The 26,553-nt window shown below is 50.8% G+C and overlaps 1 protein-coding gene across 9 annotated transcripts; it reads left to right on the forward strand.

The window, feature by feature from the left end:
- Positions 1 to 21: 21 nt before the first annotated feature.
- CYB5RL (cytochrome b5 reductase like) lies at positions 22 to 25,401 on the forward strand. 9 transcript variants are annotated; one of them, XM_087445885.1, is made up of 7 exons: positions 22 to 91; positions 4,877 to 5,149; positions 6,061 to 6,209; positions 8,656 to 8,743; positions 12,084 to 12,188; positions 15,337 to 15,540; positions 19,074 to 25,401. In XM_087445885.1, exons 2-7 carry the CDS (start codon positions 4,958 to 4,960, stop codon positions 19,275 to 19,277), a joined length of 942 nt encoding a protein of 313 aa, XP_087302011.1. In that variant the 5' UTR covers positions 22 to 91; positions 4,877 to 4,957; the 3' UTR covers positions 19,278 to 25,401. The 9 variants fall into 9 exon arrangements, with proteins under 9 accessions (XP_087302011.1, XP_004438646.1, XP_087302010.1 ...); XM_004438589.3 differs by lacking the exon at positions 22 to 91 and adding an exon at positions 158 to 250; XM_087445884.1 differs by lacking the exon at positions 22 to 91 and adding an exon at positions 158 to 250 and having other exon boundaries at positions 4,877 to 5,057.
- The last annotated feature ends 1,152 nt before the right edge of the window (positions 25,402 to 26,553 follow it).

The following is a 26,553-nucleotide window of genomic DNA, read 5'->3' on the forward strand; positions in this document are numbered from 1 at the left end:
GGTCTCTTCAAGACCCCCACCTGGACGCCGCCATCTTCCTGCGCGCAAAGCCTGCTGGGAACGAAAGGGGCCGGAAGCCAGGGCTCGTTTGGTGAGTAGCAGCCACTCCCACCAATCACAGTCAGGGAATCCTTGCCTTGCCCCACCCCGCAGGCCGTTCTCATTTTCTCCTTGGTGGGACCCTCTCCACCTTCCCGGGGAGGGAGGGAACCTGAAGGATCCTCAGGTGAGGGGAAGCGCAGGAGTGTAGGTGAGTGATCATGTGTAGGAGCTGGGACGGGCCTAGGAGAAGAGCACCAGAGCTTCAAAGCTGAACTCAGGGCAACCCTGACTGCTTACGCGCAGTTGGAGCTTGGGCAGGCGTGTCCCTCTGAGCCTCAACCTCGCTCGCTGTGAAAATGGGGCTAGAAGTGCCTCAACCAGCGCGCCTGTACAGCGCCGGTCCGTAGTGGCTGCGCCCTAAGTCTCCTTTCCTCTCCACCCGCTTCTCACCGCTGCGGGCGCTTTTACCCTGCCCCTCCCCTGCGCCTGAGAGTGGCCTTGCCCCACCCCGCACCCGACCGCTCTTACTGCATGCCCCTCCCTCGGCGTCCAACGTGAGGTACTTTCCTCCTCTTTCCTCGGGGTTTCCTTTTCCGCCCCCTGGAAGCCAGGGCGGAGCGGTGGAGGTGTTCCCCGCTCTTTGCGCATCACGTATTTATCCAGTGCCCACTGTGTGTTGGGCACCGTGCTGAGCATCGGGTTTGCGTTGGTGAATAGGACAGATGTGCGATGTAGAGCCTGGAGGTTAGTGGGAGATAACAGACAGAAAGCAAGTAAACATAGCAAATAAAGCAAGTGCGCCACACACACACACACACACACTCACACTCTCTCTCTCTCTCCCCCCCCCGCCCCCTCCCCTCTCCCCCTCTATCCCTCTCCCCCTCTCTCCCTCTCTCCCTATCTCCCTATCCTTTTTCCCCGATTTTCTTTCTCTTTAGCATTTAACACTGACATACTCTGTATTTTCTGTGTCGATCTTGTTTAATGAGTCTCTCTCCCACTCGAATGTAACCCCCAGGAGGCGGGGCTGTATGTTTCTTCACTGCTGTATCTCCCCTGCACATAGTAAATATATGTTCAGTGAAGGAATACATAGTAGAAACAAATGGGATGCCTGCTAGAGAATGAGAAAGGAGAGTTTCAGGGAGGGCCTCTGAGGGGAGGTGACCTTTAAGCAAGGCCTGAAGGGTGAGGCGAGTTGTGGGACAGAGGCACAACTTTTGTCAAGGCCTGGCTTAAAGGTGGTGCTTCTTGGACTGAAAAGGTAGAGGCTGAGAGGAAGCGTGAAGCTGATCTTTAAACTTCATGACTGACGTGGCCATCTTCACTATCAGTTTCCAAAATACCAGGGGAAGTGGGATTATTAAAATATAGAGAAGGTAAACTTAAGGCAAAGACTGATATGAATAACCCTCACACTGTACCGCAGTTTACAATTCACAGAGCTCTTTCGCTTAACCTCACTTTATCTCTGAAAACCCTCAGGAGTAAGAAATCGGCATAAGGAGGGGACCAGACCTTATTCACTCATAATGCATACCTGGTACATAACATGCAATAACAATGGGTTGAACTGATGTGACACCAGGCTAGGCTGCACACTCTATGAGGGTGGAGCCCGCATTCTATTTACCTCTGCTGTATCCAGCACCTAGCACTGCACTGGCTCCCAGACCTTATTTGTAAACTGAATGAGCACTCGCCACTTACCGGAGCCTTCCATCTGCCAGGCCTGTGCTTGGTGGTAGAATACAGAAAGAATTAGACACCACTCTTCCCCTAAGGGGGTCCCAGCCAGCTAAACCTTCCTGAAATCATAGAACCAGCAGCAGATACAGGTTTTCTGAAACCAAACCCTTTCCTCTATAAGAGAAAGATTTATTGCTCACAGAGGGACTGCCCTTCTGAAACCAATGATAGTAAGTGGTAAGAGAATTTGGACAAGTTCTGATCAGGAAGAGCCTTGGGCACCAGGCAAGAGGAGTGGATTCTATCCAGGAGGCAATGAGGAGCTGTTAAAGGTTCTAAGCAGGGGACTGGTGTGGTCAGAGCTGGTGGCAGGTGTGCTGATGGATGGTATAGGCAGAGACTGAAAACAGATCCTCTGGGCCCGTGGAAAGGAGGAAAAATGGAAAAGATCTTGAAGGTTAAGACTCCTGGGAAATGATTGGTAACAAGAAATAGGATTTCCCTGTCCTCTGGCAGACTTGGTGGTTTGCTCCTCTACTTGTCCACAGACTTGGCCCACATCTTGATCCTAGCACCTAATGCATGAATGAAATTAGTGCCATTGGGAGGCTCCATGGTGCCCATAAAATTCAGTGACAGTTTGGCAAGTTGGGCCCCTGTTCTGTGCCAGCCCAGTGCCAGGCACTGGGAATTGGAGATGAAGACACACACCCCCCCGCCCTCCAGAAGCATGAAGTCTAGTGAGAAAGAGCACCAGCCTGGAAGCAGAGGAGATCCAGGTGTGCATACTAACCTTACCACTTCTGGTTTCCTGATCTCAGTTCTCTTATGAAATGAGGAAGAGCGTGGCCTGCCTACAGCTGGCTGTTGGGAGGATTGAGTGAGTCACTGCAAAGTGCTTGGCACAGACCAACGTGCCCAGTAAGTGACATCTGTTCTTATAACAGTTATTATCTGCTTAGTGGATGACTCTCCCACTAGGCCGGGAGCTCCTCCAGGGCAGGGAAGAGTGTCACTCACCTGTGCATCCCAGCGCCTCAAGCTGCAGCCCCTGCCCAGTAAGTGTGTGAGGCAGGAATGAATGGGAGGAAGGCGGAGGCTGGAGCTCTTAGAGGTGCAGTCAGGCATCACTTAACGATGGGGATGCGTTCTGAGAAATGCATCTTTAGGCAATTTGGTCATTGTGCAAACATCATAGTGTGTACTTACACAAACCTAGATGGGATAGACTACTGCACACTAGGCTATATGGTCCTAATCTTGTGGGACCACTGTCGAATATGTGGTTCCTCATTGACCGAAACATCATGCAGCTCGTGACTGTAGTTGCATTTTAGAGGAATGCTATTTACATCAAATAATGTTCTGTGACATCGGACCTCCCCTCAGTTCTGTTCTCAGACAAGAGGGAAGGAACACCCTCCTTTCCTTTTATTTGCCTATGGAATTTTAAATGAATAATTTGCTTGCAGGTGAGATGATCAGGTCTATTTCTATATAAACTGTGGAGTCCACGTATGGAATTCCACATATGGAGAACCTTGATAAATCCCAAACTGCCCTCACAGACACATCTCAAAATAAATCATAGCCATTTCACTTGTCCTCACTGATCTTTCAGACTATGTTTACCTAAGAGCCCTGAAACCAAGCCCCTTTCCTTCCTGCCTTCCTTTCATATAACACACATAATTTTAAATATCCACTGTGCTGTTTCATAAAATGAATAAAAAACAGATCTCTGCCCTCAGGGAGTTTACAGTCTCAAAGAGGAGAAAGACATGTAAACATGTAATTTCTGGTGAGTGTGAAGTGCGTGCTGTAAGATAGAGATTCATTCATTTGGAAAGTATTGAGCACCTGCGATGACCAGGGCTGGACCACGTGCAGTGAGTGCTCGCAGGAGGGGTGAAGCCAGGCAGGCCTTCACAGCGGGCTCCAGCCTGTGCCTGTTCTCTTCCGCTACCTGCTCGTCTCTCCCATGGTGTCTGTCACCTGGATCTCCATCTCCAGACTCATGTTCCTAGGCCTATTTCATCAAACAAGAGAACTGGATTGTGTACTTGGGTGCCCCACGGGCACTCACCCCTTCCTCCTTCCCCTAAAACTAAACTCCTTCTCTTGAGCCCACTGTCCACCCAGGGATCCAAGCCAGACACCTGGATGTCCCATTAACCCCTCTATCCCTGTCACTCCCTCACCTCGCATCTAGTCAGTTACTATGTCCTATTAGTTCCCTCTTCAAGATTTCTCTAGCTGACTCCGCCCTCTCATCCTCCCTGAAGCTACCTTGGTCCAGGTCCTTGTCACTTCTCTGGACCATCACAACCTCCTCCTGTTTTCCTGTGGCTGAGGAACAATATGTTCTGAAACCAGACAGACCAAAGTTAAAATCCCAGTGCAACCATTTTAGGAGCTATGTGACCTTGGGTAAGTTATTAAATCTCTCCAGACCCCGATTTTCCCGTCTATAAAATGACACCTCTAGTACCAGCCTCGTTGTTGTAAAGATTAAATGACATGCAGCACTCTAGTGGGTGATCACTGACAATCCTGAGTGAAGGAAACCAGACACAGAAGAATATAATCATGTCATTCTGTTCGTATGCAGGTAAAAACCGGGCAGAGCTGAACAGTAGTCGTTAAGGTGGCAAACAAAGGTGGCAAAACTAAGGAAAAGCAAGGAAATGATTATAGCAAAAGTCAGGCTGGTGGTTACCTGAGGGGAGGGGTGTGATCAGGAAGCGACACATACGGGAGGCTTCTGGGATGCTGGTAGGTTCTTTACTTGACTGAATGGTAGTTACAAAGGTGTTCTTTTATAACATTTTAATTTAGTTTTTATAATTATTTATTAAATTATACATAAATGCACTTCATCATTTAAAATATCTTTTAAGTTCTGTGTGATTTTCTATGTGAAGTGCATAATCCAGCACTGAGAGATGGAAGAGGTCGGAAACCGTGGTGGCCAGTGAGGATTGTTGTGTCCTGTCTGCCTGCCTCCCCGCCAGGCAGCAGATCCCAGGGTTGGTTCATCCCTGTCCCCAGCGCTCACACAGAGCTTGGCACCTGCAGGCCTCAGGGAGAATGGGAGGAATAGAGGTGACCAGAGTGTGACCATGTGTTTTTCCTCTCCCAGACTGAAGGGGACAGGCCTGGGCCCGTGGCCTCACAGAGCAAGGCCTGCTCTCCCTCCCAGGCTGTCCAGGCCCCGCTGACGATGGACGAGAGGGAGGAGGACGACGATGAGGAAGCCTGGCTGCAGCTCCGGCCTGTGGAGCCCCTGCCCTCCCAGTGCTGTGGCAGCGGCTGCTCACCCTGTGTGTTTGACCTCTATCTCCGAGATCTGGCAAGATGGGAGGCAGCCCGAGTCAGCAAAGACAGGAGCCTGCTGAGTGGGGAGGAGTCACAGGTGAGGGAGGGCTGTCCCTGAGACAAGAGGGCCAGGGTGGCAGCATCTACCTGGCTTCGGCCCTGCTGGGGGTGCCTGCTCGGGGAAGCTTTCCCTCACTCTGTACAGCAGAGAGAAAAGAGTGTGCTTAGCAGAAGCAGACAGATCCAGGTTCAAAGGCTAGCCCTGAGCTGGGCATAGGGGGTCCCAGGAGTGAATTGGCTGTGGGCATTTTACAGGAGAGAGATCCGTGAGGCATGGCATTCAGAGAAGGCTTCCTGGAGGAGGTGCAGGTGGGGTGGAATATTAAGGGCAGTGGGCTGAGACTTAGAAGACATGAATTTGAGTCCCTGCTCATGATGTGGTCTTGGACAAGTAAGTCACTACCACTCAGGCCTCAGTTTCCCCACATGTAAAATAAGCCTATTGGATTAGATAATCTTTAAGGTCCCATTAATTTCTAAATTCTGTGAATCTGGATTTTAGCAGGTTTGAAGGATGGGTATGTCGTTCATGCATTGGAGATGAGTGTACTGGGTAGAGGGCACACCTTGAGCAAATGGAGACTCCCAGGTAGGAGGCAGCAGGGTGTTCTTGGGAGGATGGAGAAAAGTCTGGCATCTGATGCATGGGAGATAAAATGAGGTTTGTGGGTTATCCACAGGGGCCTTGAGTGTCCAGCTAGAAGGCTGCACTTTATCCTGGGGCTTAGGGGAGCCATGGAAGGCTTAAGAGCAGGGGAGCTCAATGTAAAGTACCCTGGCATTCTTAGATCAGAGATGAGAGGGAAATAAGGTAGGACTACTGTCTGTTACACGGAAAACTTAGCAGCCAAGACAGCCTCTCCTTGGGGAGGGTGGGGTGGGTGCTTGTGGGTGCTTATGTGTCTCTCGAGCTCCAGCTTCTAGCTGTTGGATCTTTTCCCGTTGCAGAGCTGCCCCTCCAAGCTGAGCCCAGACACCTTCCTGGCCTTCCGCATCACTGCCGTGCACAGACTCACCAAGGACACCTACCATGTCCGGTTTGCTCTGCCCGGGAAGAGCCAGCTGGGCCTGCGACCTGGCCAGCACCTCATCCTACGGTACACTCAGGTAGTGGGGGGACCAAGCTTTGCAGCCCTGCTTTGCCATTTGCTAGCTGTGTGGCCTAGGCGACTTGCTTAACTCCCTTAAGCCTCCATTTGTCATCTTCAAAATAGACATAGTAATGCATGACTCAAAGGGTTCTTGGGATCGAACTAGATAATGCATTTGCCTAATAAATAATAATAATAATAGCAGACACTTCTTTAGCACTTACTATCCAAGGCACAGTTCTGTGTGCTTATGTGCATGGACTCATCTAATCCTCACGAGATCCTGTGGGGTAGGTACCACTGTCATACCTGATAGGAAACTGAAGTCAGAGAGGTTCAGTACATTGCCCAAAGTCACACAGTTAGGATATGTTGGAGCCAGGATTTGAAGGCAAGCAGTTTGGCTCTAGAGCCTGTGGTATCCTAATGTGACTGATAGAAACGACACTGTCATTGAGAATAAGGGACTTGCCCAGTATTACATAGCTAATAAATTGTGGAGCCAGAGTTCAAAGCCAGACAGCCTGGCTCCTGAGTTACACTCTTAGCCACTCCTCTGAACTTCCTCCCAGCCTGCTTTTGTGTTCTCTTCCCACCTCGATCCCCACCCCCACCTGCCCAGGGACAAGACCTTTTGGGACCTCCAGCTGGAGGTGTCTGCCAGGCAGTCAATTCTGTGCATCGGAGGCTCAGGAGAGAGATTGGAGCTACAGACTCGGATGTGGGAATCATCGGCGTGTACCTGGACGGCATTTGGGAGCATGTGTGGCATGGGAAGAGGGAAGGGCAAAGGACTGAATCTTGGCAGCTCCGGTATTTATGGTGTTGGCAAGAGGAGGAGGAGCGAGCAAAGGAGGCAGAGGTGCAGCCAGAAGACAAGGAAAACCAGGAGAGAGCATGTTACTGGTCACTCTCTGGCCACTTGCCTTGCCCTGACCCCTGGTGTTCGTGCCTGGCTCGTTCCAGCCTGTGCCCTGGCTGGTGGTCCTTAAAGCTCCCTATTCTGGTGGACAGGAGGGGCCACAGGGCAGGTCACAGCCCCATGCAACCCTCTATGCGTAAATCAGGGACCCCCAGAACTCTCTGCCTCGAGGCTGAACTTTCTCCACCCTCTCTGCCACTCCAGTGACATTCCTAACACACGCAGCTGACTATGTCACTCCCTGTTTCCATACCCGGTGCTCCACGATGCCTCCCCAGTGCCATGCTAACCCAGGGCCCCAGCTTCCTTTCCCACCAAGTTCTTCTCCCTCCCCCTCCCCTATACTTGCCTCTCATTCCAGCCTCGTGATCCACTCACCAGTGCCTGACTTGGCCTGCATTATCCTATCTCTAAGCTTTTGCTCAGGCAGTTCGCCCTGCCTGGAATTACTTCCCTTCCTGTCCCCATTTTCACCTGTCAGTGGCCTGCTCATCCTCTAATTCCCAGCTCCGGGAGGCCTCCTGAGGTTCCTCCGATGAGAGTGGTCGCTTTCTCCAAAGCGTGCGAGTTTCACTTCTGTGGTAGCAAATGTCCTGGAGCTCTTTGCATCCAAGCCACGCCATATGTCTGTTTGTTATTTCCTCATTTGTTTCACAAGCATTTGTTGAGTATTTCTGTCCAGCTCTCCCACTTTTGATGCATTAGGATGGGGCCTTTTTAATCTTTGCATACCTCAGAGAAGAGAGTTCGTACATCGTAGGACTAGAGAGAGCAGTGCTTAGGAGCTCCTGGAAGCTCTGAGGATTGGTGCTGAGGAAGCTGGCTCTGGAGTCAGGCAGAGCTGTGGGTGGGTTCTAGCTGTGTGACCTCAGGCAAGTGACTTCCCTTCTCTAAGCCTTGGTTTCGTCATTTGGCTTATTATTTGAATTAAATAAGGTAATGCATATAATATGCTTGGTGCATAGTAGGCATTTAATACAAGGCTGCTATTATTATTATTACATACTGAGGATCATCATCCTGGCCTCTCGATGACCTTGTGGAGAGGGTTCATACATGGGGTCGGGCTTTGACCTAGGGCTCCTTAGAGGATCCTTCCAATTCTCATGCTCCTGGCACGTGGCAGTAAGTGTTTAATAAATGTTGAACATGGTAGTTTTATCTTTATCACTCTGTGGTCAAGAAGAGGTCAGGAAAATCCATGGCAATGTCCTCAAAGCAGCTCATATCATCTGTGTACTTTTTGAAGCACATTCCCATGTGTAACCCCAATGGAACCGTACAACAGGGACACAGATGGCTGTCGCTGTTTTACAGAAGGGGCAGCTAAGAGATTAATGACCAGGTCTCACATGGCAGTGGGGGAGCCCAGTTCTTTTTTTTCTGCTCCACCTTGCCTGCCCCTCAGTGAAGACCACTAGGGGTGACCAGACCCCACCTTCGCTTTCACCAGCCTGGCACAGAGTAGGTACCTATAACAGTTTGTTGACTGACTGGCTGACTGCCTGACTGAGTGCTTCTCTTTCCCAGAGGGATAGTAGATGACTTAGAAATTCAGAGAGCTTATACGCCCATCAGCCCTGTCAACGCAGAAGGATACTTTGAAGTTTTAATCAAGGTAAGCTGACTCACATTGATGCTCTAAGATGCTGTGGATTGGAACCTCCATTTGACAGCTTAGTTGGGCTGGGGCAGTTCCCAGCCATGTGGGAAAAACCACTGTTCACATGGGAGGAGGCTGGCTTGAGGGAAGAGTGGGGGTAGTGAAGGAGGCTTCTCCCATTTCCTTCTTTCCTGGGGAAGGGAGGGCTGCTGGACCACCAACAGAGGGCATATTCCTGACAGATTTATGAAAAGGAGGCTCAGACTGAGAAAGGTAAAGCTGCTCCTTCTTACTTTCTTACCTGTTGGTGGAAAATGAGCACTGAGCCAGGGGAAAAGGGGCACCTACTATGTGCTGGGCACATAGTCCAGAGATGAGTCAGACACGGTGTCTGCTCTTGGGCAGGGGACCAGAACAGGACAGTACAGTGTGATAGACACCGTGACAAGAGGCCCCAACCCAACTCAGGGCAGCTGGGGTGCAGGGAAGGCAGGGGGGCTTCCCAGCAGAAGCTGTAAGATTGGTTGTATGTTTAAGGTAAGGAGTGGAGAACCACAGGGGAAACATGGGAAGGCAGCTCTCTGTGCTGGAACAGCACCTACAGCGGCAGAGGAGGCATGATTTGGGGAACTGTTAGTCATTTGTCCTGGATCAGAAAGGGGCGTGCAGGAAAAGGTGGGACATGGAGGACCTTGTGGACCAAACTAACGTGAGATCACCTGCCAGGGAGGTGGGCCGGGGCGTTTGAGTTGGGCCTTGAAGAAGGAGTCCAAATTGGCAGTGGCAGAGAATGGCATTCCAGGCCGAGGGGACAGATAACCAAAGGCAGGGAGGGGTGAAACGGAACAGGGGGTCTTGTGGGAACTGTCCCCAGTCTCAACGGCAGGAGGAGAAGTGCTTGTGGGGGCAGCCAAGGTGTGTGGGGGAGTTGGCAGAGATGAGATGAACAAAGTGGGCTGGATACAAATACCCCAGAGACCTGAGGAACAGGCACCGAATGTATAAGAAGTCATGAAGGTCCAATCACGTGGAAAAATAATTAGGTGGAACTACATGAAGTTGCTGATGTGCTAATGTATTTAACCTACAGAAACAGCAGTTTCCTGTGGGTCAACCTAATATATAGTTCTAGATCATCATTTCCCAAATGGAATGCTAGGAAACACCAGTATTTAAGAGTAGCTTTCACATCCTTTACCTTCCTTGTAGGCCAGGAATTATCCCATTTCATTGATAAGCAAACTGAGGCCCCAGCAGGACCCGAGGCTCCACAGCTAGTAAGAAGGGCAGCTGGTGGGTGAGCCCTGACTCCTGACTCCAAGAGCCCAGCTCCAGCTCCCACCTTCCCTGCCTGCCTGCAGAGCCCGAGCGTTTGTTCCCTCCCACATAAGCTTGGATGGGATCCCTTCTCCACACAACTGTTTGTCTGAGAGATTCCACAAATCCTCTCCAAATGGCCTGCTTCCCCAGGCTGCTTGTCCGGGTGTGTTTCTGTTGAAAGGATGAGCCTGGAGACAGTTCTTCAGGGCAGCTGGATCTTACCCAGCTGCAAGGCTGATTTTCTCCTTCGTTTACCGGAAAGCCTCTCTTTAGAGCGATGCTTAATTATCCCTAAGCCACTGGCCAGGAAGAGCTGGAAATGTCTGCAGATTGGTAAGGCAGACGGGTTTTTTTCAGTTTGCCCTCCCATGTAGATGGGAAGGAGGAACTCCCGTTTCTCAGGAACCTTCTGGCACCCGGCACTGCTTCTGGCTATTTTCATGGTCTCCTTTCAACCTCATAACCACCCTGCAAGAGTAGATCATATTATCCCCATTTTACAGATGAAGAAACTGCAGCTCAGAGAGATGATGTCATTGTCCCAAGGCCCCTTTGGGTAATATGATCCCAAGTGGAAGAACAGAAGTTCGATTCAGTTCTGTTTAACACGTGTCTGTTGGGCATTTCCTCAGTGCCAGGCTCTGTGTGGGTGCTGGAGACACAGAAGAATCCTTCATCTCCCCTTGAGTGCTATCTGTGCCATGGGGCCTCTAAGGCACAGCTAGGCTGTGCCTCCCACAAGGCTGGGGCCAGAAAATACGGTGTGCTCGGAGACACAACCTCCAGCAAGTTAGGAGAAACACTGTAGCCTTCTTCCCAGACCTCTCCCAGGTGAGCCAACGACTTCCCTTGCTTTATGCATATGGTGCCTGAGGAAGTCAGGGATGGTGCCAGAGGTGGCTGTGGGTGCATAAAAGCATGTCTGGTGACCAAAGCCCTGTCTCTCCTTCAAGGCTGGTGATAATCTCACTCTAAACCCCCTTCCAGTCCCGTCTCCCAGTGCTTCCCCCTCACCCCATCCTACCATGTCCACTTGCTGTAGCCAGAACATGACCTGGGCTGTCCTACCCCTGACCATACCATACCTGATGCCCAGAATCCTCTCTGCCCTTCCTCAGTGAATTCGATCTTACTCAGCCTTCAAGGTCCAGCTCAAAGGCTTCCTCCTCCAGGGAGTATCCTCAGTCCCCCTCCACTGGAAGTGATTGCACCTTCTCAGGGATCTCCTAGCACTTGATGCTTCTGATAGGGTATTATGTAGTCTCTGCCTTGTGTATATCTGAGACTTAGGTCCCTCCTAGATTGGGAGCTCCTTAAGGGGAGAACCTGAATCTGGATTAATTAATTAATTAATTCATTCAGATATTGATGAAGTCCTTTCTATGGTTCAGGCACTGGCTGCCTTCATGGAGCTTAAGGTCCGGCTGGCTGCCCTGCAGCCCCAGCATGGTACCTGGCCCAGAGCGGGTAGGCACCCAGGAAATGCAGACTGCTCTTCCCCATGGAGAAATCCCCTCCACAACCTTCATTTTTTTCATCCAGCTAGGAGACAGTATAGGATAATGCAGAGATGGCACATGAGTGGCCTGCAAACTGACTCTAGCCTATAATATATTTGGTTTTGGTCTGCAGTGTTTTAAAATTTTGAATTAATTGCTGACATTTCAAAAATGGGAGATTTTTCGTAAAATATGGATTCCTGCCCTTGTTGGAAAATCAGAAGATCTGGGATCATGGGCCCCACAGACTATGTATTGGAATCTGCAAAGTGGCTTCCTCCTTTAGAAAGAGTATTCACTCACCAGTATCCCGCAGTCACCACCACTCACTCCTGTCTCCCTGACACTGAGACTGAGTGTTAGTTGCCATTAATCATCTCCTATCCAGTTCTCCACTGGGTTGTGTTACCTGCATGGCCCTGCAGTTATTTGCATTTGAGACCTCTGTAGTTAAGGCTGTAGGTCCTGTGGATTCTCATCCCAGTCTCACCATCTCCCTTCTGTGTACTGTGAGGTCTCCCTGTGTTTGCTCCCAGTGCTACCAGACTGGGCTGATGTCCCAGTATGTCGAGTCCTGGAGAGCAGGAGACACGGCTTTCTGGCGAGGACCGTTCGGAGGCTTTTGCTATCAGCCAAACCAGGTCAGTACCAGCAGGCTAAGTCCTTCCAGCTTAGCTTCCAGGACTTCGATTTTCATGTTTTAGGCTATAGAATCTCACTGCACTATTCTTCCTGAGCCCAAACTCAATCCTGAGAGTATCACTGGGATTAGACATGGGAGGGGATGCAATAGGCACTAAGAAACAAAACTGCCTGCCCATACTCCAGAACTATCCACGCCTGCCCATTGCTTAGAAAAATCCAGACTTGTGTATGTGGTATTTAGGGCCCCTATACCATCTGACCCTCAGATACCTTCCAGTGTCTCATTGGATTTACAAGACTATGGAGACCGCTCCCTCGATACACCCCAGCGCTCGCGGCTTGGGAGCCCACTGCTTCACAACCCAAAGGCTCTTCCCCTCGTCTTTGCGGAGTGTTCACATCCTTCTTTGATGTTCCAGGGAGGAATTAGTTATTAATTTCTCACCAGTCACTACATATCTGGAAAGCAGTATGTACGAGGAGTCTTAAGAATCTTTAAATCCTTTGGCCCAGTAATTCCACTTCGTGGAAGTCTGTCGTCTGGAAAGAATCCAAAATACTGACTCTTTTGCACATGTTCATTGCAGCTTTATTTATGATAGCAAGAAATTGGAGACAACTGAATATCCAACAACAGGGGAGCAGTTAAGTACACTGGGTTACAGATATTTAATAGAATATTATCTTGGATTTTAAAATTATGTTTGTAAATGATGTTATATGTTTATGCTATAAGACCAAGTGACAGACACTAGGTAAAAAACTGAATATACAGCAGGTTGGGAAATTAAGTTAAAATGCACAGAAAAAATATGAAAATAAAAGGCAGTGAAATGTTAGCAGCTCTGGGTGGTAGAATTGTGGGTGACTTGTTTTCTTCATTATACTTTCCAAATTATCCACAGAGAACACCTATTACCTTTATAATTAGGAAAATAAAAACAAATGGAAAAGAAGGAATCATTCTCTCTCTCCATTCTTTTTGTTTAATTGAAAAGTAGCTTTTATGGATATTTTTCTTATTACAAATGCAGCACATGTTCATTACCAAAAAACTCCGCAGCGATAGAGCAGCAAAAGGAGGAAATAAAGAGCACTTGCAGGCCATCCACCCAGACACACCAGCCTTACTGCCTTGGCGTATGTCCTTCCAGATCCTCTTCCACACGTGTGTACATAACAGCACACGCACACACATATGTGGGTATAACAATAATATCAAACATGCACATGGCACCTCCTCTGTGCCAGGCTCTGATTTTAGCACCTGCCGTGTAGTAACTCATTTAATCCTCACAGCAGCTCTTGGGAAGTGCTACGCCCAGCTTACAGACATGTGCACACATTGATACTCTTCTTTAGCATTCTCCCAGTACTAACCACGCTCAGCCTTGCATTTCAGCTGTGGGTGTCCCTGTGTCCCCCAGGCCCCTGAGAGCAGGGACTGGGAATTGTCCCTGTCTCCTCCCAACCTGGAGGGGCCCACCTTTTCCAGTGGAGCCTCTTGGTGCCTGTGGATGCTGCTTCTCTGCCTCTGCAGAATCGACTGGAAAGCCTCTGTACTTCTTATCTAGGGAGGTCGTAGGGCCTGGCCGTGACGAAAAAGCGATGGCATCTCACGTGTTAAGATTCGGCCACTGAAACTGTGGCTGAGGCTGGCCCTCTCCTGTGAGGACACCAGGTGGTGCCGCCCTCTTCGCAGCCCTGCCTTGCCACTCTGCGGTCATCCTCAGTTTGTGGATGTCATGTCAGCCCGGAGATTGGCACGTTAGTATCTGTGTGTGCGTCTGTTCCACACACATTTCCCAGGTGTCCATCTAGGGCACCTGGTCAGACGAGGCCCCTGTCCTCCAAAAGCTCATAGTCTGATGGGGAGACAGACACACAAACAATGACGACAACACAGTGTGGCCAGTGTTAGGAGGGGCGCACAGAGGGCTGTGGCAACACAAAGGGGGTCCCCTCATCTGCCCCGGGCTCAGGAGAGCCTGCGCAGCGAGGGGAGAGAAAGGAGGAGCACGGCAGAGTGAAGCCCGGGAGGCTGGGAGAGCGCTGACACAGGACGGGTGACAGGCCAGCAGTGGGGCCTCAGTGGGGGAAGGACCCTGATGGTATGAAGCCCTGTGCTCCGCACCAGGCACTTGGTGTCATCTCATTTAATCCTCACGACAGTTTTGAGGTAGCCGCTATTATGGGGAGGTGCTATTAGGTTTTTACCAGTGAGGAAACCAAGGCTCAGAGAGGTGAAAGAATTTGCCCAGATCGTATGGCTGGGGATTTACACTCAGATTTGTCTGACTCCTGATACTCCAGGAAGTATTTCATGCAGTAGTGTGGTGTGCAGTGGCTGTCAGTAAAGAGAGTGAAAACTCGGACTGCATTCACAGAGGTCTAATCTCTAGAATGATGGAGGTGAATACCTCACTGCATGGGTAAGGCACCAACCTTAAGGAGGATTGCCCCACTTTAGGGGGCCTAGAGTCAGGAAATGGGTTCAGTGAGGAGGAGTTGGTGGAACTGGGGCCTCTTTGGGGTGGAAGCTCACTTTTATCGCATGGCTGTTCCATGCCAGCACTGTGCTAGGCACTTATGGATAGTATCTTATTTAGTCCAGAGAAGAGCAGGCTCAGGGGTCCAAGCTGGGACCCTCAGGTCTCTTCAGGGCTGCCCTGGGGCAGAGGGAGCAGAGGGCAGGGGTGGGTTGGGGGCGGTGGGCAAGCCTCTGGTGGGAGCAGACTTCAGCTCAGTGTGAGGTGGGAAGACCTCCCTGGCAAGGGGAGTCAGCCTGTAATAGAGCAAACTGCCTTAGGAGGTAGTGGGCTACTTGTCAGCAGAAGTACGTGAGCAGAGTCCTGTGGGGATGCTTTAGAAGGCAACCTAGCCACTTGTAGGATGGGCTACACCGTTAGGTTCCCTTTTAGCCCCCACATTCTGTGATTTCAGTTCCTTAGACCTCACGAGTTGTGACCTTTCACAAGTAAGGATGGCTTCCTAGAGGAGGTGGAGGGGGCATCTCTTGGGGGACATCAGGCAGGGCAGTGCCGTCCGAGTGAAGCATGCCCAAGAAAAGGCCCCATAGTGGGTGGCAGGTGGGTGGGGAGTGACCCCCCTGCCCCCGCCATCATATTCCTGTCCCATCCCCAGTACGGTGAGCTCCTCATGCTGGCTGCGGGCACCGGCCTGGCCCCCATGGTGCCCATCCTGCAGAGCATCACAGACAACGCAGATGACGAGACCTTTGTCACCCTGGTCGGCTGCTTCAAGACCTTTGAGGGCATCTACCTGAAGACCTTCCTCCAGGAGCAGGCCCGTTTCTGGAACGTCCGCACCTTCTTTGTACTCAGCCAGGTGAGCCCACGGTGGTGACTTGCTTCCCTGATTGAGGCTCTGCTGTCCCCTTGCACCTGTCCTAGTACCTGTTGTGGCCTCTCTGCCCCAGGCCATAATAAGAATCCCTGCCACTGGTGGATCCCCCACCACACGCCTGGCTAGGAAGGCCAGTATCGTCATGTTCACTATGCAGATGAGGGAGCTGCCCCTCAGAGAGGCGAAGGTGCCAGCGGTGTCCTGCTGCTAGATGGGTGAACCCAGGCTTTGAGCCGGGGCTGTCTGATTCACCGTGCTTTGCTGCCTGCCGTCCGCCCTCTGGCATCATCAGGTGTATGGCTGGGGGCCTGGCTGTGGAGTCAGCGGGTCAGGCCACTGACCTCTGTAGGCTGTGATAAGCTCTTTGAGGCAAGGACACGTGTCTGGATGACACGCTCCTCAGTGCTCAGCTCTTAGGGCCCTGCCACGTCACGTCGTCCCTGCGTGGGAGGACTTTTGCTCTCAGACTCGCCAAGCTGCAGATGCTCCAGCTGGAAGCGACTGCCTCATGGCCCCTCGCCCCTCTCATTCCCCATCCCCTCCGTGCACTCAGGCCTCCCTTCCCAGGCGTCCGCTCTGGCACGCCCTCAGCCAGGCCTTATCTCAAGCCAGGCCCTCAGCTCTCTTGTTCACCTGCCGTCCGCTGGTCTGTAGCTTTAGTTCTCTTTCCTGCACCCCCTGGGTTGGGGTCCCCTGCTGGGGCCTCTCCTCCGTCCTCTTGCTCAGGGTCAGCCTCATTGCCGTGTACTCTGGAGCACCCTTCTTATCAGTTTCCTCTTTGAAGCAGCTTTCGAGGGTCCCTAAACGCTTACGTGATCCTCGACATTGTGGCTGGGTGGGGGCTGTCAGGAAACACCAGAGGTCCTAGGATCCCCAGGGGCCAGGGTCTGCGGGCCTGTCCCTGGGCAGGTGCTCAGCCGTGTGAACGTGGAGAAGGCCATGCTTGGTGACCATTAGTAGCAGCAGCAGTGCCCAGGGCAGGTGCAGCCCGAGGGGGTGGGGTGAGGAAGGCCCGTGCTGCTAGGCAGCCTATTCAGCCCTGCCAGAGAGCCTGGTCAGGGAGGCAGGAGGAGGGGCAAGAAGGCAGGAAGATGACCTGCTCCCTGCCCTCCGGGCGCTCACCTGTGTGTGGGGTGACAGCCACAGGGACGCCGACAGCGCTCCCTTCACTGAGCACGTTCTCTGTGCCTGGCGCTGTTCTAAGCACTTGGTGTGTGTTAGCTCATTTACTCCCCACCAGAATCTTAGGAGGCTGGTACTACCATCATACCCGTTTTACAGATGTGGAAACTGAGGCAGAGAGAGATTAAGAACCTTGCCCAAGGTAACACAGCGAGCTGGTGGCCATCTGGGTTGGACCTCCGTGGTCCTGATCCAGAGGCCGTGCTCTCACTGCTCATCAGTGTAAGACAGCACAGGGATAGGTGCTACGGAGGGGCTTTAGGATGCTGGCAGCAAGCAGGGAGGGCTTCCAAGAGGAGAGGGCATTTGAGCCTGGGCTTGAGGGTAGAGTTAAAGTTCACTGGCAACGGAGGGCCTTCGCCCTGGGCCGGGGCTTCAATGAAGCTGGTGGCCTGGGATGGCCTCAATGGCAAGGGCAGGTGAGGGGCTGTGGAGTGAGAGGTGCCTCCTGCCCACCCTTACCCCCTCCACTCGGGGTGCTCCCTCTCCTGCCTCGGCCACAGTGACGGCGTCCTCACAGGTCTCCCTGCTCCAGCCACTCCCTGCCGATTTGTCCTTCGTCCTGAAGCCGGAAGGGCAGCTCTGAGCACGCCACCACCCTGCTTCCAGCCATTCCCTGGCTCCCCACTGCTTTCAGGACCATGCCCAGGCCCCCGTGCCTGTGCCCGCCCTCTGCAGCCTCGCCTCCTGGCCCCCCTCCCTGCACGCTGTGTTCTGCTCTCCTGGTCTGCTTGTGGTTGCAAGTGCTCGATGTCGCTGGCTGCTGGGCCTTTGCTCGTTGTGCTCCCCCTGCCAGGAGCGCTTCTCCCCCCCTCTTCACCCAGCACCTGCTCATCCCTCACATCTCTCTGCTGAGGTGTGATTCCACCGTGGAGGCTTTCCCTGAGCACCCAGCCTGGCGTAGCTGTTTCTGCCGTCACAGCCCAGCTCTCCTCCTTCACAGCACCCACCTGCTGTGCCATCATTGTTTACAGGTCCTCCCCCCAACCTGAGCAGCAACCAGACCCAGCGCATCTCTGGCTGTGCAGTTGGGGTGAGCTGAGCTGAACCAAACAGGCCCGAGGGAATTGGGCAGCAGGAAGGAGAGGCGAGGCCAACGGGCCCTGCTGGTCCCTCCCCTCGAGGGCCCTTCTGGAGGGTCAGAGCGGGGAGGAGCACAAAAAGATCCAGATCATGACAGAGGAGCCCCTGTCAGCACCACAGTGCTGTCCTCAGAGGGCCCTCGGGGTCATGGCCCTGTGAATGCCCCTGGGTCCAGAGGCTGCACTCATGGAGCTTCGACCAGGGCTTCACCCTGCACTCATCACGGGAGCTCAGAGAGGTCACGGCCACTTAGCCAGGGAGTGGCAGCAATGCTTGGATTCCAGCACCCCTGTCCTGTCTCTGCTTCCCCCCAGGAACTAGAAGCTCGCCTCAGTGGGGCCTGCTGAGTTGCGAGTCCTGCCGTGTTGTTTGTTTTGTTTTGGGCTCTGGTTACGTGGTTTCTTCTTTGTTAGAAGTTTTCAAACTAGATATACTTAATGATTCGTACACTTTTCTCTACGTATGTTATACTTCAACATAATGTTTACTTAAAAGAAGTCCCTCCAAGTCAGCTGGTGGTGGAGGTTTTCTTTTGTGACCCTGAGGACGAAAGCCACAAGCTGAGGCCAGAAGGCAGGAAGAGAAGGAGCCCGGGTCCCTCGGGCACATACCCCTGGATGCTACCTCTAGCCTTGTTATGAGGGAGAACGAAACCTGTCCCTTGGTGAAGGCCGTGCTGCCTGGCATCTCTGGGACACAGAGCCAGAGTGAGGCCTGGGACCTTGTCCGTGTGGAACAGCTCCGTGTCCCCAGTCCCTAGCACAGTGCCAGGCACAGAGTGACCACTCAGAAAATGCTGGTTAAATTAACAAGTTGATTGAACCTTAAAACAAATGAACAAGTTATGCTCCGAGAGTGATGGTGATGGATAGCCTTGGAGAGATGCTGGGAGACCACGGTGATGAGGAGAAAACATTCCCCCAGAGTGACAGGTGCAGCGGCCCCGGGAGGCAGTGAGAAATGGTGGGGCCCGAGTTCTAGTCCTGCCGCTGCCCCTGTCTCGTGTGTGCCCCAGGGGACATCCGTCCTCCTCCCTGTGCCTCTCCTGTTGTAGGATAACCACCCCGCACAGGCTTGTGTGAGGGTGCTCTGAGTCCCAGCGTGAGGAAGTGCCTGGCTCCTGGTAGGGTTGGGTGAAGGTTGGCTACCCACCCTCTGTGCCACAGTTGCCTCATTTGGCAGAGAAGAGCTGTCTATGTGAACTCTGAGGACCCCCCAGTAGTCACCCCCACTGTTTCTCATCATCCCAGGAGGACTCCCTGGAGCAGCTTCCCTGGAGTTACCGGGAGAAGACCCGCTTTGGCCGCCTGGCTCAGGACCTGATTGAAGAGCTGGTCGGCTCCTGTCGGAGAAAGCCGTTTGCATTGGTCTGTGGCTCGGCCGAGTTTACCAAGGACATGGCCAGTTGCTTGCTGCACGCCGGCCTGGCCGAGGACTCCTACTTCCTCTTCTAGGTCTGGCCTCCCTTCCAAAGCCCAGGGGGGGGGGCTGCCATTGGGTCACAGGAAGGAGCCCAGACTGGAAAGAAGACAAGGGCGGAAGACCGTCCCTAACTCTCCAGGTGACCTTGGGCGAATGACTTTACCTCTGTGCACCTCCCTTTCTCATCTACCTGCCATGAGGTCACTGACTCTCTCAGGCTGGCATCCTGCGTGTGGAGGGAGGCGGGGGCTGCAGGAGCCCCAGGGAGGAGAGTAACCAGCCTGGCAGTCTGAGCCCCAGGATGAGTAGGAGTTGGCAGGAGAGGGGGCTTCCTTGGTTCCTCAGATTAGAGGGCTTTGGAGGGGCTCCCGCAGGACCCTGCCCTGCCGTGACTGTTGCAAAACCTACTTTCCCTGGGCTGTGTGTCCCTCTTGTGGCCTTAAGGCTGGCTCAGAGGAGGCGCTCGCTGAGTGTTTAGGGAATGACCATAGAGGCTGAGAGCTCTTCGGAGGAGGAACTCGCCTTCTGTTCCTCCAGTGCCGTGAGCATGACACAACGAAGGACTTGGGTTCTGTGACCTGACCACGTTCTCAGAGCGAGGTGGGGCCCTGGATTACCTTTATTTTTTATTGGCCCCGGGCCTTTCCTTCTGCAGACGGCTGCTCTCTTCCCTGGCTCTAGAGCCCAGCCCAGAGTCCTTTCTCCAGCAAAAGAGGCACGGAATCAAACACCCCTCCCTCCTGCAGGCAGCCAGCTCAGCCCACGCCTTAGGCTCAGGCGCCCTGGTGACGGTTGCTATGGAGATCTAAAGATAGAGCAGGAGTCAGGAGACCTGGGTCCGTCTCCCTGCTCTGCCCGCTGAGCGGCTGCTGATTCCGATCCACCCACCCCTCCCCTCCACCCCGCCCCCTCCATCCTGCATGGGACATGCCCTCCCCAGGGAACCCGGCGCTCCCGGCAGTGCACTGCAGTTAATGAATTCTGCTTTCGCAGCCTGGGCTCCAGTGTGCGGCACCAGCTCAGGCTGGCTACAGGCAATCCCAGAATTGGAATATTAAGCCGTGGCATCTCAGAGTTAGAGAACCATAGAATCATAGAGTTAGAATTTTACAGTCGTAGAACCGCAGTCCCCATCATATCAGAGATTAAAGTTCAAGATTCCAAAAAGCATCCAAGGTACCAGACTTATTGTATCCATGGGGAAACCAAGGCCAATGAGGCTAAGTGACCTGCCCAGGGTAAAACAGTTCACGGAGGGCCAGCTCTAGAAGCCAGGTCTCCCAGTGTCAGCCCCATGCTCAGAGTTCTGTGCCAGTGGTTTACAAACTGGGCTCCCGGGACACTAGGGTTCCTGACATGGCAGCAGTGAAGGGACAGCCAGATGGGGTCTCCAGACCCCCCTTCAACCAGAGCAGTTCTATTTTTTTTTTTACTATTTTTTTAATTGATGTCATAATAGTTTATAACATTGTGAGATTCCAGTTGCACATTATTATTTGTCAGTCACCACATAAATGTGCCCCTTTACCCCCTCAGCTCCCCCCTGGTAACCACCAAACTCTTCTCTCAGTCCATATGTTAGCTTATATTCCACGTATGAGTGAAGTCGTACAGTGTTTGTCTTTCTCTGTCTGGCTTATTTCACCTAACATAATACCCTCCAGGTCCATCTATGTTGTTGCAAATGCGACGATTTTGTCTTTTTTATGGCTGAGTAGTATTCCATTGTATATATATATACCACATCTTCTTGATCCAATCATCAGTTGAGGGACACTTGGGTTGCTTCCACATCTTGGCTATAGTGAATAATGCTGCAGTGAACATAGTGGTGCCTAAGCCTTTGTGGATTGTTGATTTCAAGTTCTTTGGATAAATACCCAGAAGTGGAATAGCTGGATCATAAAGTATTTCTGTTTTTAATTTTTTGAGAAGTGTCCATACTGTTTTTCATAGAGGCTGCACTAGTTTGCATTCCCATCGGCAGTGAATGAGGGTACCCTTTTCTCCACGTCCTTTCCAACATTTGTTAGTTTTGTCTTGGTGATTATAGCCATTCTCAAAGGTGTAAAGTGATATCTTACTATAGTTTTGATTTGCATTTCCCTGATGATTAGTAATGTTGAACATCTTTTCATATGCCTGTTAGCCATCTGTATATCTTCCTTGGAAAAATGTCTGTTGATATTTTCTGCCCATTTTTTGATCAGGTTATTTGTTTTTTTGTTGTTCAGTTGTGTGAGTTCTTTATATATTATGGAGATTAACCCCTGTTGGATATATGATTTGCAAATATCTTCTCCCAACTGGTGGGTTGTCTTTTCATTTTGATCTTGGTTTCCTTTGCCTTGCAGAAGCTCTTTAGACTGATGAAGTCCCACTTGTTTATTTTTTCTTTTGTTTCCCTTGCCCGAGTAGACATGGAATTCAAAAAGATCCTTCTAAGGCTGATGTCGAAGAGTGTTCTGCCCATATTTTCTTCTAGGAGTTTTATAGTTTCAGGTCTTACCTTCAAGTCTTTGATCCATTTTGAGTTAATTTTTGTGCATGGCGAAAGATAATGGTCTACTTTCATTCTTTGCATGTGGCTGTCCAGTTTTCCCAGCACCATTTATTGAAGAGACTTTCCTTTCTCCATTCTATGTTCTTAGCACCTTTGTCGAAGATTAGCTGTCCATATATGTGTGATTTTATTTCTGGACTTTCAATTCTGTTCCATTGATCTATATGTCTGTTTTTGTACCAGTACCATGCTGTTTTGATTATCAGTGCTTTTTAGTATATTTTGAAGTCAGGGGTTGTGATGCCTCCAGCTTTGTTCTTTTTTCTCAGGATTGCTTTAGCTATTCGGGGTCTTTTGTTGCCCCATATGAATTTTAGGATTCTTGGTTCTATTTCCATGGGGAATGTCATTGGGATTCTGATTGGGATTGCATTGAATCTGTAGATCGCTTTAGGTAATATGGACATTTTAGCTATGTTTATTCTTCCAATCCATGTGCATGGGATATCTTTCCATTTGTTTATGTCATCATCGATCTCGTTGAATAACGCTTTATAGTTTTCATTGTATAGGTCTTTCGCCTCCTTGGTTAAATTTATTCCTAGATATTTTATTCTTTTTGTTGTGATTGTAAATGGAGTTCTATTCTTGAGTTCTCTTTCTGTTATTTCATTATTAGAGTATAGAAATGCAACTGATTTTTGTAAGTTGATTTTGTACCCTGCAACTTTGCTATAGTTGTTGATTATTTCTAATAGATTTCTGATGGATTCTTTAGGGTTTTCTTTATATAAAATCATGTCGTCTGTGGGCCGGTCCCATGGCTTAGCGGTTAAGTGCGCATGCTCCGCTACTGGTGGCCCGGGTTCAGATCCCAGGCGCACACCGACGCACCGCTTCTCCAGCCATGCTGAGGCCGCGTCCCACATACAGCAACTAGAAGGATGTGCAACTATGACATACAACTATCTACTGGGGCTTTGGGGGGAAAAAAAAAAATTAAAATCATGTCATCTGCAAATAGCAAGAGTTTCACTTCTTCATTACCTCTTTGGATTCCGTTTATTCCTTTTTCTTACCTAATTGTAGAGCAGTTCTATTTTTATCCCATTTATATCTTGGAGCTTGGAGTCATTTTCATTTGTGCAAAAGAGTTTTCTTGTACTGCCCAAAAAGTTGCAACAAATCTCCTTGCTATGCCCTGTTCAGTAAATAATCATGACAAGCAGTTGGGGGATGGTACCAAAGGTTTCAAGCCAAGTTCCACAGGCAGAATTCCACGGTCACAAAGATGTGGGGAATACTGCATTGACCTTCGCCAAGAATCGTGCACATGAGCATATTAAAGGCTGAAGAGTCCGGTGGAAAAGATACTTTTTTTCATTTTGTTTAACCCAGTTTCCCGAGCTTATTTGCCTAGAGGACATTTTTAACCTCTAGAATCTTTTGAGACTAGCGTTGAGTGGAATATGCTTTGGGAACGCTGGTCTGCTGCACGGCCTCTTTTTAGCACAGTGTAATGAGCGGGAGGCCCTGCACTGCACCTCAGTCCCCAGCAGGACCTGGGATCTCTTACCACCTCGCCGGTGACTTGGGCAAGGCACTTTTCCTCTCTCAGGGCCTCTGGGTTGTGGGTGTCTTCCTCCACCCTTTCCTCTCCCTCAGCACATGCTATTGATTCTACTCACAGATACTCCCGGAGGGCCTGTTCCGAGCCAGACTCTGTTCTAGGCACGAGGAAATCACAGTGAACAAGGCAGATGCAGTTCTGGTAAACTCCATCGGGGAGCTAACAGCTTACAAGGAGGGCAGAAATGAAACCTGTAATTCTAGCAGGGATGAGTGTTCTGAAAAGGGAAGTAGGGAGTGCCAGGAGAGGTTATGGCGGGGCCGGCGACACGCCAGTGCACTGAGGACAGAGGTTTCAAAGGCAGTGCTCCCACTCAGACTCAGGAGTGGTGGGGGTCCCCACTTAAGGGGTGGAGGTCTGGGGCAGTTCTGGTACGTCTGTCTTTGTTCCATTTTAGATATTTGATGTTTAGGTATTAGACGAGGCCACCCAGTGATAACCAGCAGCTCATCTTGTCCTAGAATGTGTTGCCCTCCTGTCCCCTCACTCCATGTGGGGTCTGTGCAGTCTGGATACTGGTGGGGTCTCATCATGGGACAGGGGTGAGGACCCAGCCATGCCTTTGGTGCCAAGATGCCAGAAGGGCTCATATCACCCGGAAACTTGAGGGCTCGTGTTGGTCCTGTGCCTCCCAGGATGATAAGTGAGCCCAGGGAGAGGGCTGGTTGGGATGTGTGAGGGTGGTGGACCTCTTTGAACGGGGGGTGAGGTTCCCGTCAGCTGGCCCCTTCCTCCCATCTCTCCTGAGGATGCCCCGTTGCATGTCGTGGGCGGTGCGCTGTCAGGTGGCGGGAGCAAAAACGACAGCTGCCTTAGTTCGGTCTCTCCGTGTTTTGCCTGCACCACCTCAGCATTCCCTCCTTGGTCTCTGGCCTCCAGCCGCTCCCCCCACACCTGCTTCCATACTGCAGCCACACCGATTGTTTTAAATTGCCGTAACAACATGAGGTCTACCCTCTTAACACATTTCTAAGTGTACGATATGTTGTGGACTGTAGGTACAACGTTCAGTACAGCAGGTCCCAGAGCTTATTCTAGCAGACAGATCTGAGCCTGTCACTCCCTTGCTTAAAACCCCTCAACGGCTCCCTGTTGTCCTCAGCTCGGCTCGCCTTTCCAGACTCATTCTCCTCCCCCCAACTCTTCGTTCCCTTGCGTCAGTCAGTTCCTTCGCATTTGCTGCCCCTTCTGCCTGGGCCTTCTTCCCACCCTCCTGGCCTCCTCTCGCCTTTGCCTCCTTGTCTTCTGAGGGTGTAGCTCAGTGCCCCCTCCTCAGAAGCCTTGCCTGCCTCTGCCACTCCAGGCTAGATGAGTGGGCAGATTCTTGTGCGTTCCTCTGTGGCTGCACTTCTCAGACTGTCTCATTTGCATGTGAGCACATCCAGGGCCCACACTGAGGCCTGTTCGTTGTGTGCCCAGCATGGGAGGGTTCTCAGTACATCCTGAATGTCCAATTCCTGAATAATAAACAACTAAGATTCGTGGAGTACTTTACAGGTTGCAAAATGTTCTTCATCTACACTGAAGCACATAATTGTCACCAAAATGCATACTGTTTTATTACCCCAATTTACTGATGAGGAAACTAAGCTTTTGAGACATTAAGCGGTTCTTCAGGGTCATGTAGGGGTACACAGATTCCAGCATGCTGCAGTTGTTACGAAGGCTGTATGTGACACATGAGCACACCAGGAGATGTGTATGAAGATTTTCATTGCTGCACTGTTTGAAATAGCAAAGAAGAAAAACTACCTTTATGTCCATCAATAAAAGAATAGAGAAATAAACTGTTGGGTCTTCGTACAGTGGAATACCATACAGCAGTTAAAATGAAGGAACTGGATCTACATGTGTCAACATAGACTAAATCCAAAAAAACATAATAATTGAGTGAAAAGCAAATTGTGAAAGGAGTACAGTGAGAGATCAATATCTGCAGAGTTTAAGAACACGCAATAATGCCACGTGCTCAGGAAGGAGATAGACCAGCTTCAAGGACGTGGTGACCTGTGGAGACAGAGGGAGGGGAACGGGGTGGGGGCTTTTTTGTCTCTATCACTTGATCATAAAAACATTTGAAATGAATATGGAAAAGTCGAAGCATCACTGACGTCTGCTTTATTATGTTCTACTTTTTTTGTGTTTGAAATAGATCCATAATTAAAGTTTTTTTAAAAAAAGATTAAATATGCCTGGTCAATGCACTTCTGAAACTAGAGGCTTAAAAACATTTGTTCCCTCTCCCCCACCTTGGGGTGGGCTGTGCCCTTTTATGCCTTCAAGCTTTTTCCTTTTGTGCCTCCACGCTTGTCTTTGAAACTACAGTCATGCGCCACACGATGACATTTCCGTCAACGACGGACCACATGTACGACGGTGATCTCATAGGATTAGTACCCTGTGGCCTAGGTGTGGAGTAGGCTCTAGGTTTGTGCAAGTGCACTCTAGGATGTTCACACAACGACCAAATTGCTTAACGACACATTTCTCAGAACATATCCCCATCTTAAGGGACGTGTGACTGTATTGTGAGCACCTACTGTGTGCCCTGGTCTAGATAAAACAGTAGGTGGTATAAAGTGTCAGCACTCCTAGCTTACATGCTGCCCCCTCTGCTTGTCCCTCTTCTTTTCCTCATAAACTCAAACCAGAATGACTGTCCAGACACCACAGTTTTGGACTCTTCTTTTTTCTTTGTTTCATTTCGTTTTCCTTTTTAAGTGAGGCAGACCTAGGTTCAAATCTCTTATTGATTCTGTGAGTATCCAGGGCAAGTAACTTGGCCTGTCTGAGCCTCAGTTTAGGCATCTATAAAATGGGGATGGTGGCACTGTCTCCCAGGGTTGCGTGAGGATGATGCGCGAGCACAGCCCCTGGCCCGGAGTGGGGGTGGGAGCCCAGTCCCCTCCTTTCTCTCCTCTCCCTGGTGGCCCCAGCAGTGCCTGGCTCATGACTGGTCTCTGAGGACAGCACTTCTTCTCAAACTTTCACTATCGAGAACTCTCCTTTTTATTATTTTTCCCATGCTTTGGAAGATTTTGATCCCAAATTGCGTGTATTAAGTCATTATTAATTTATCTCACATTTTTTATTAATCAAAGACATAGATAGCTGCCCCTCAGAGCTTCTGATCTGTATGACCAGCTGGGAGCTGCACGTGGTTAACGTAATTCCA

Source organism: Ceratotherium simum, chromosome 22 (assembly GCF_057802395.1).
Source record: "Ceratotherium simum simum isolate JZ-2026a chromosome 22, ASM5780239v1, whole genome shotgun sequence".
NCBI classification, from domain to species: domain Eukaryota; kingdom Metazoa; phylum Chordata; class Mammalia; order Perissodactyla; family Rhinocerotidae; genus Ceratotherium; species Ceratotherium simum.

Excerpts from the sequence above, each read along its gene's own strand:
- CYB5RL (XM_087445885.1), top strand. The coding sequence starts at position 4,958 with ATGGACGAGAGGGAGGAGGACGACGATGAGGAAGCCTGGCTGCAGCTC. Across the intron at positions 6,210-8,655 it reads GGCCAGCACCTCATCCTACG|AGGGATAGTAGATGACTTAG; the intron begins GTACACTCAGGT and ends TCTCTTTCCCAG. Across the intron at positions 8,744-12,083 it reads ACTTTGAAGTTTTAATCAAG|TGCTACCAGACTGGGCTGAT; the intron begins GTAAGCTGACTC and ends GTTTGCTCCCAG.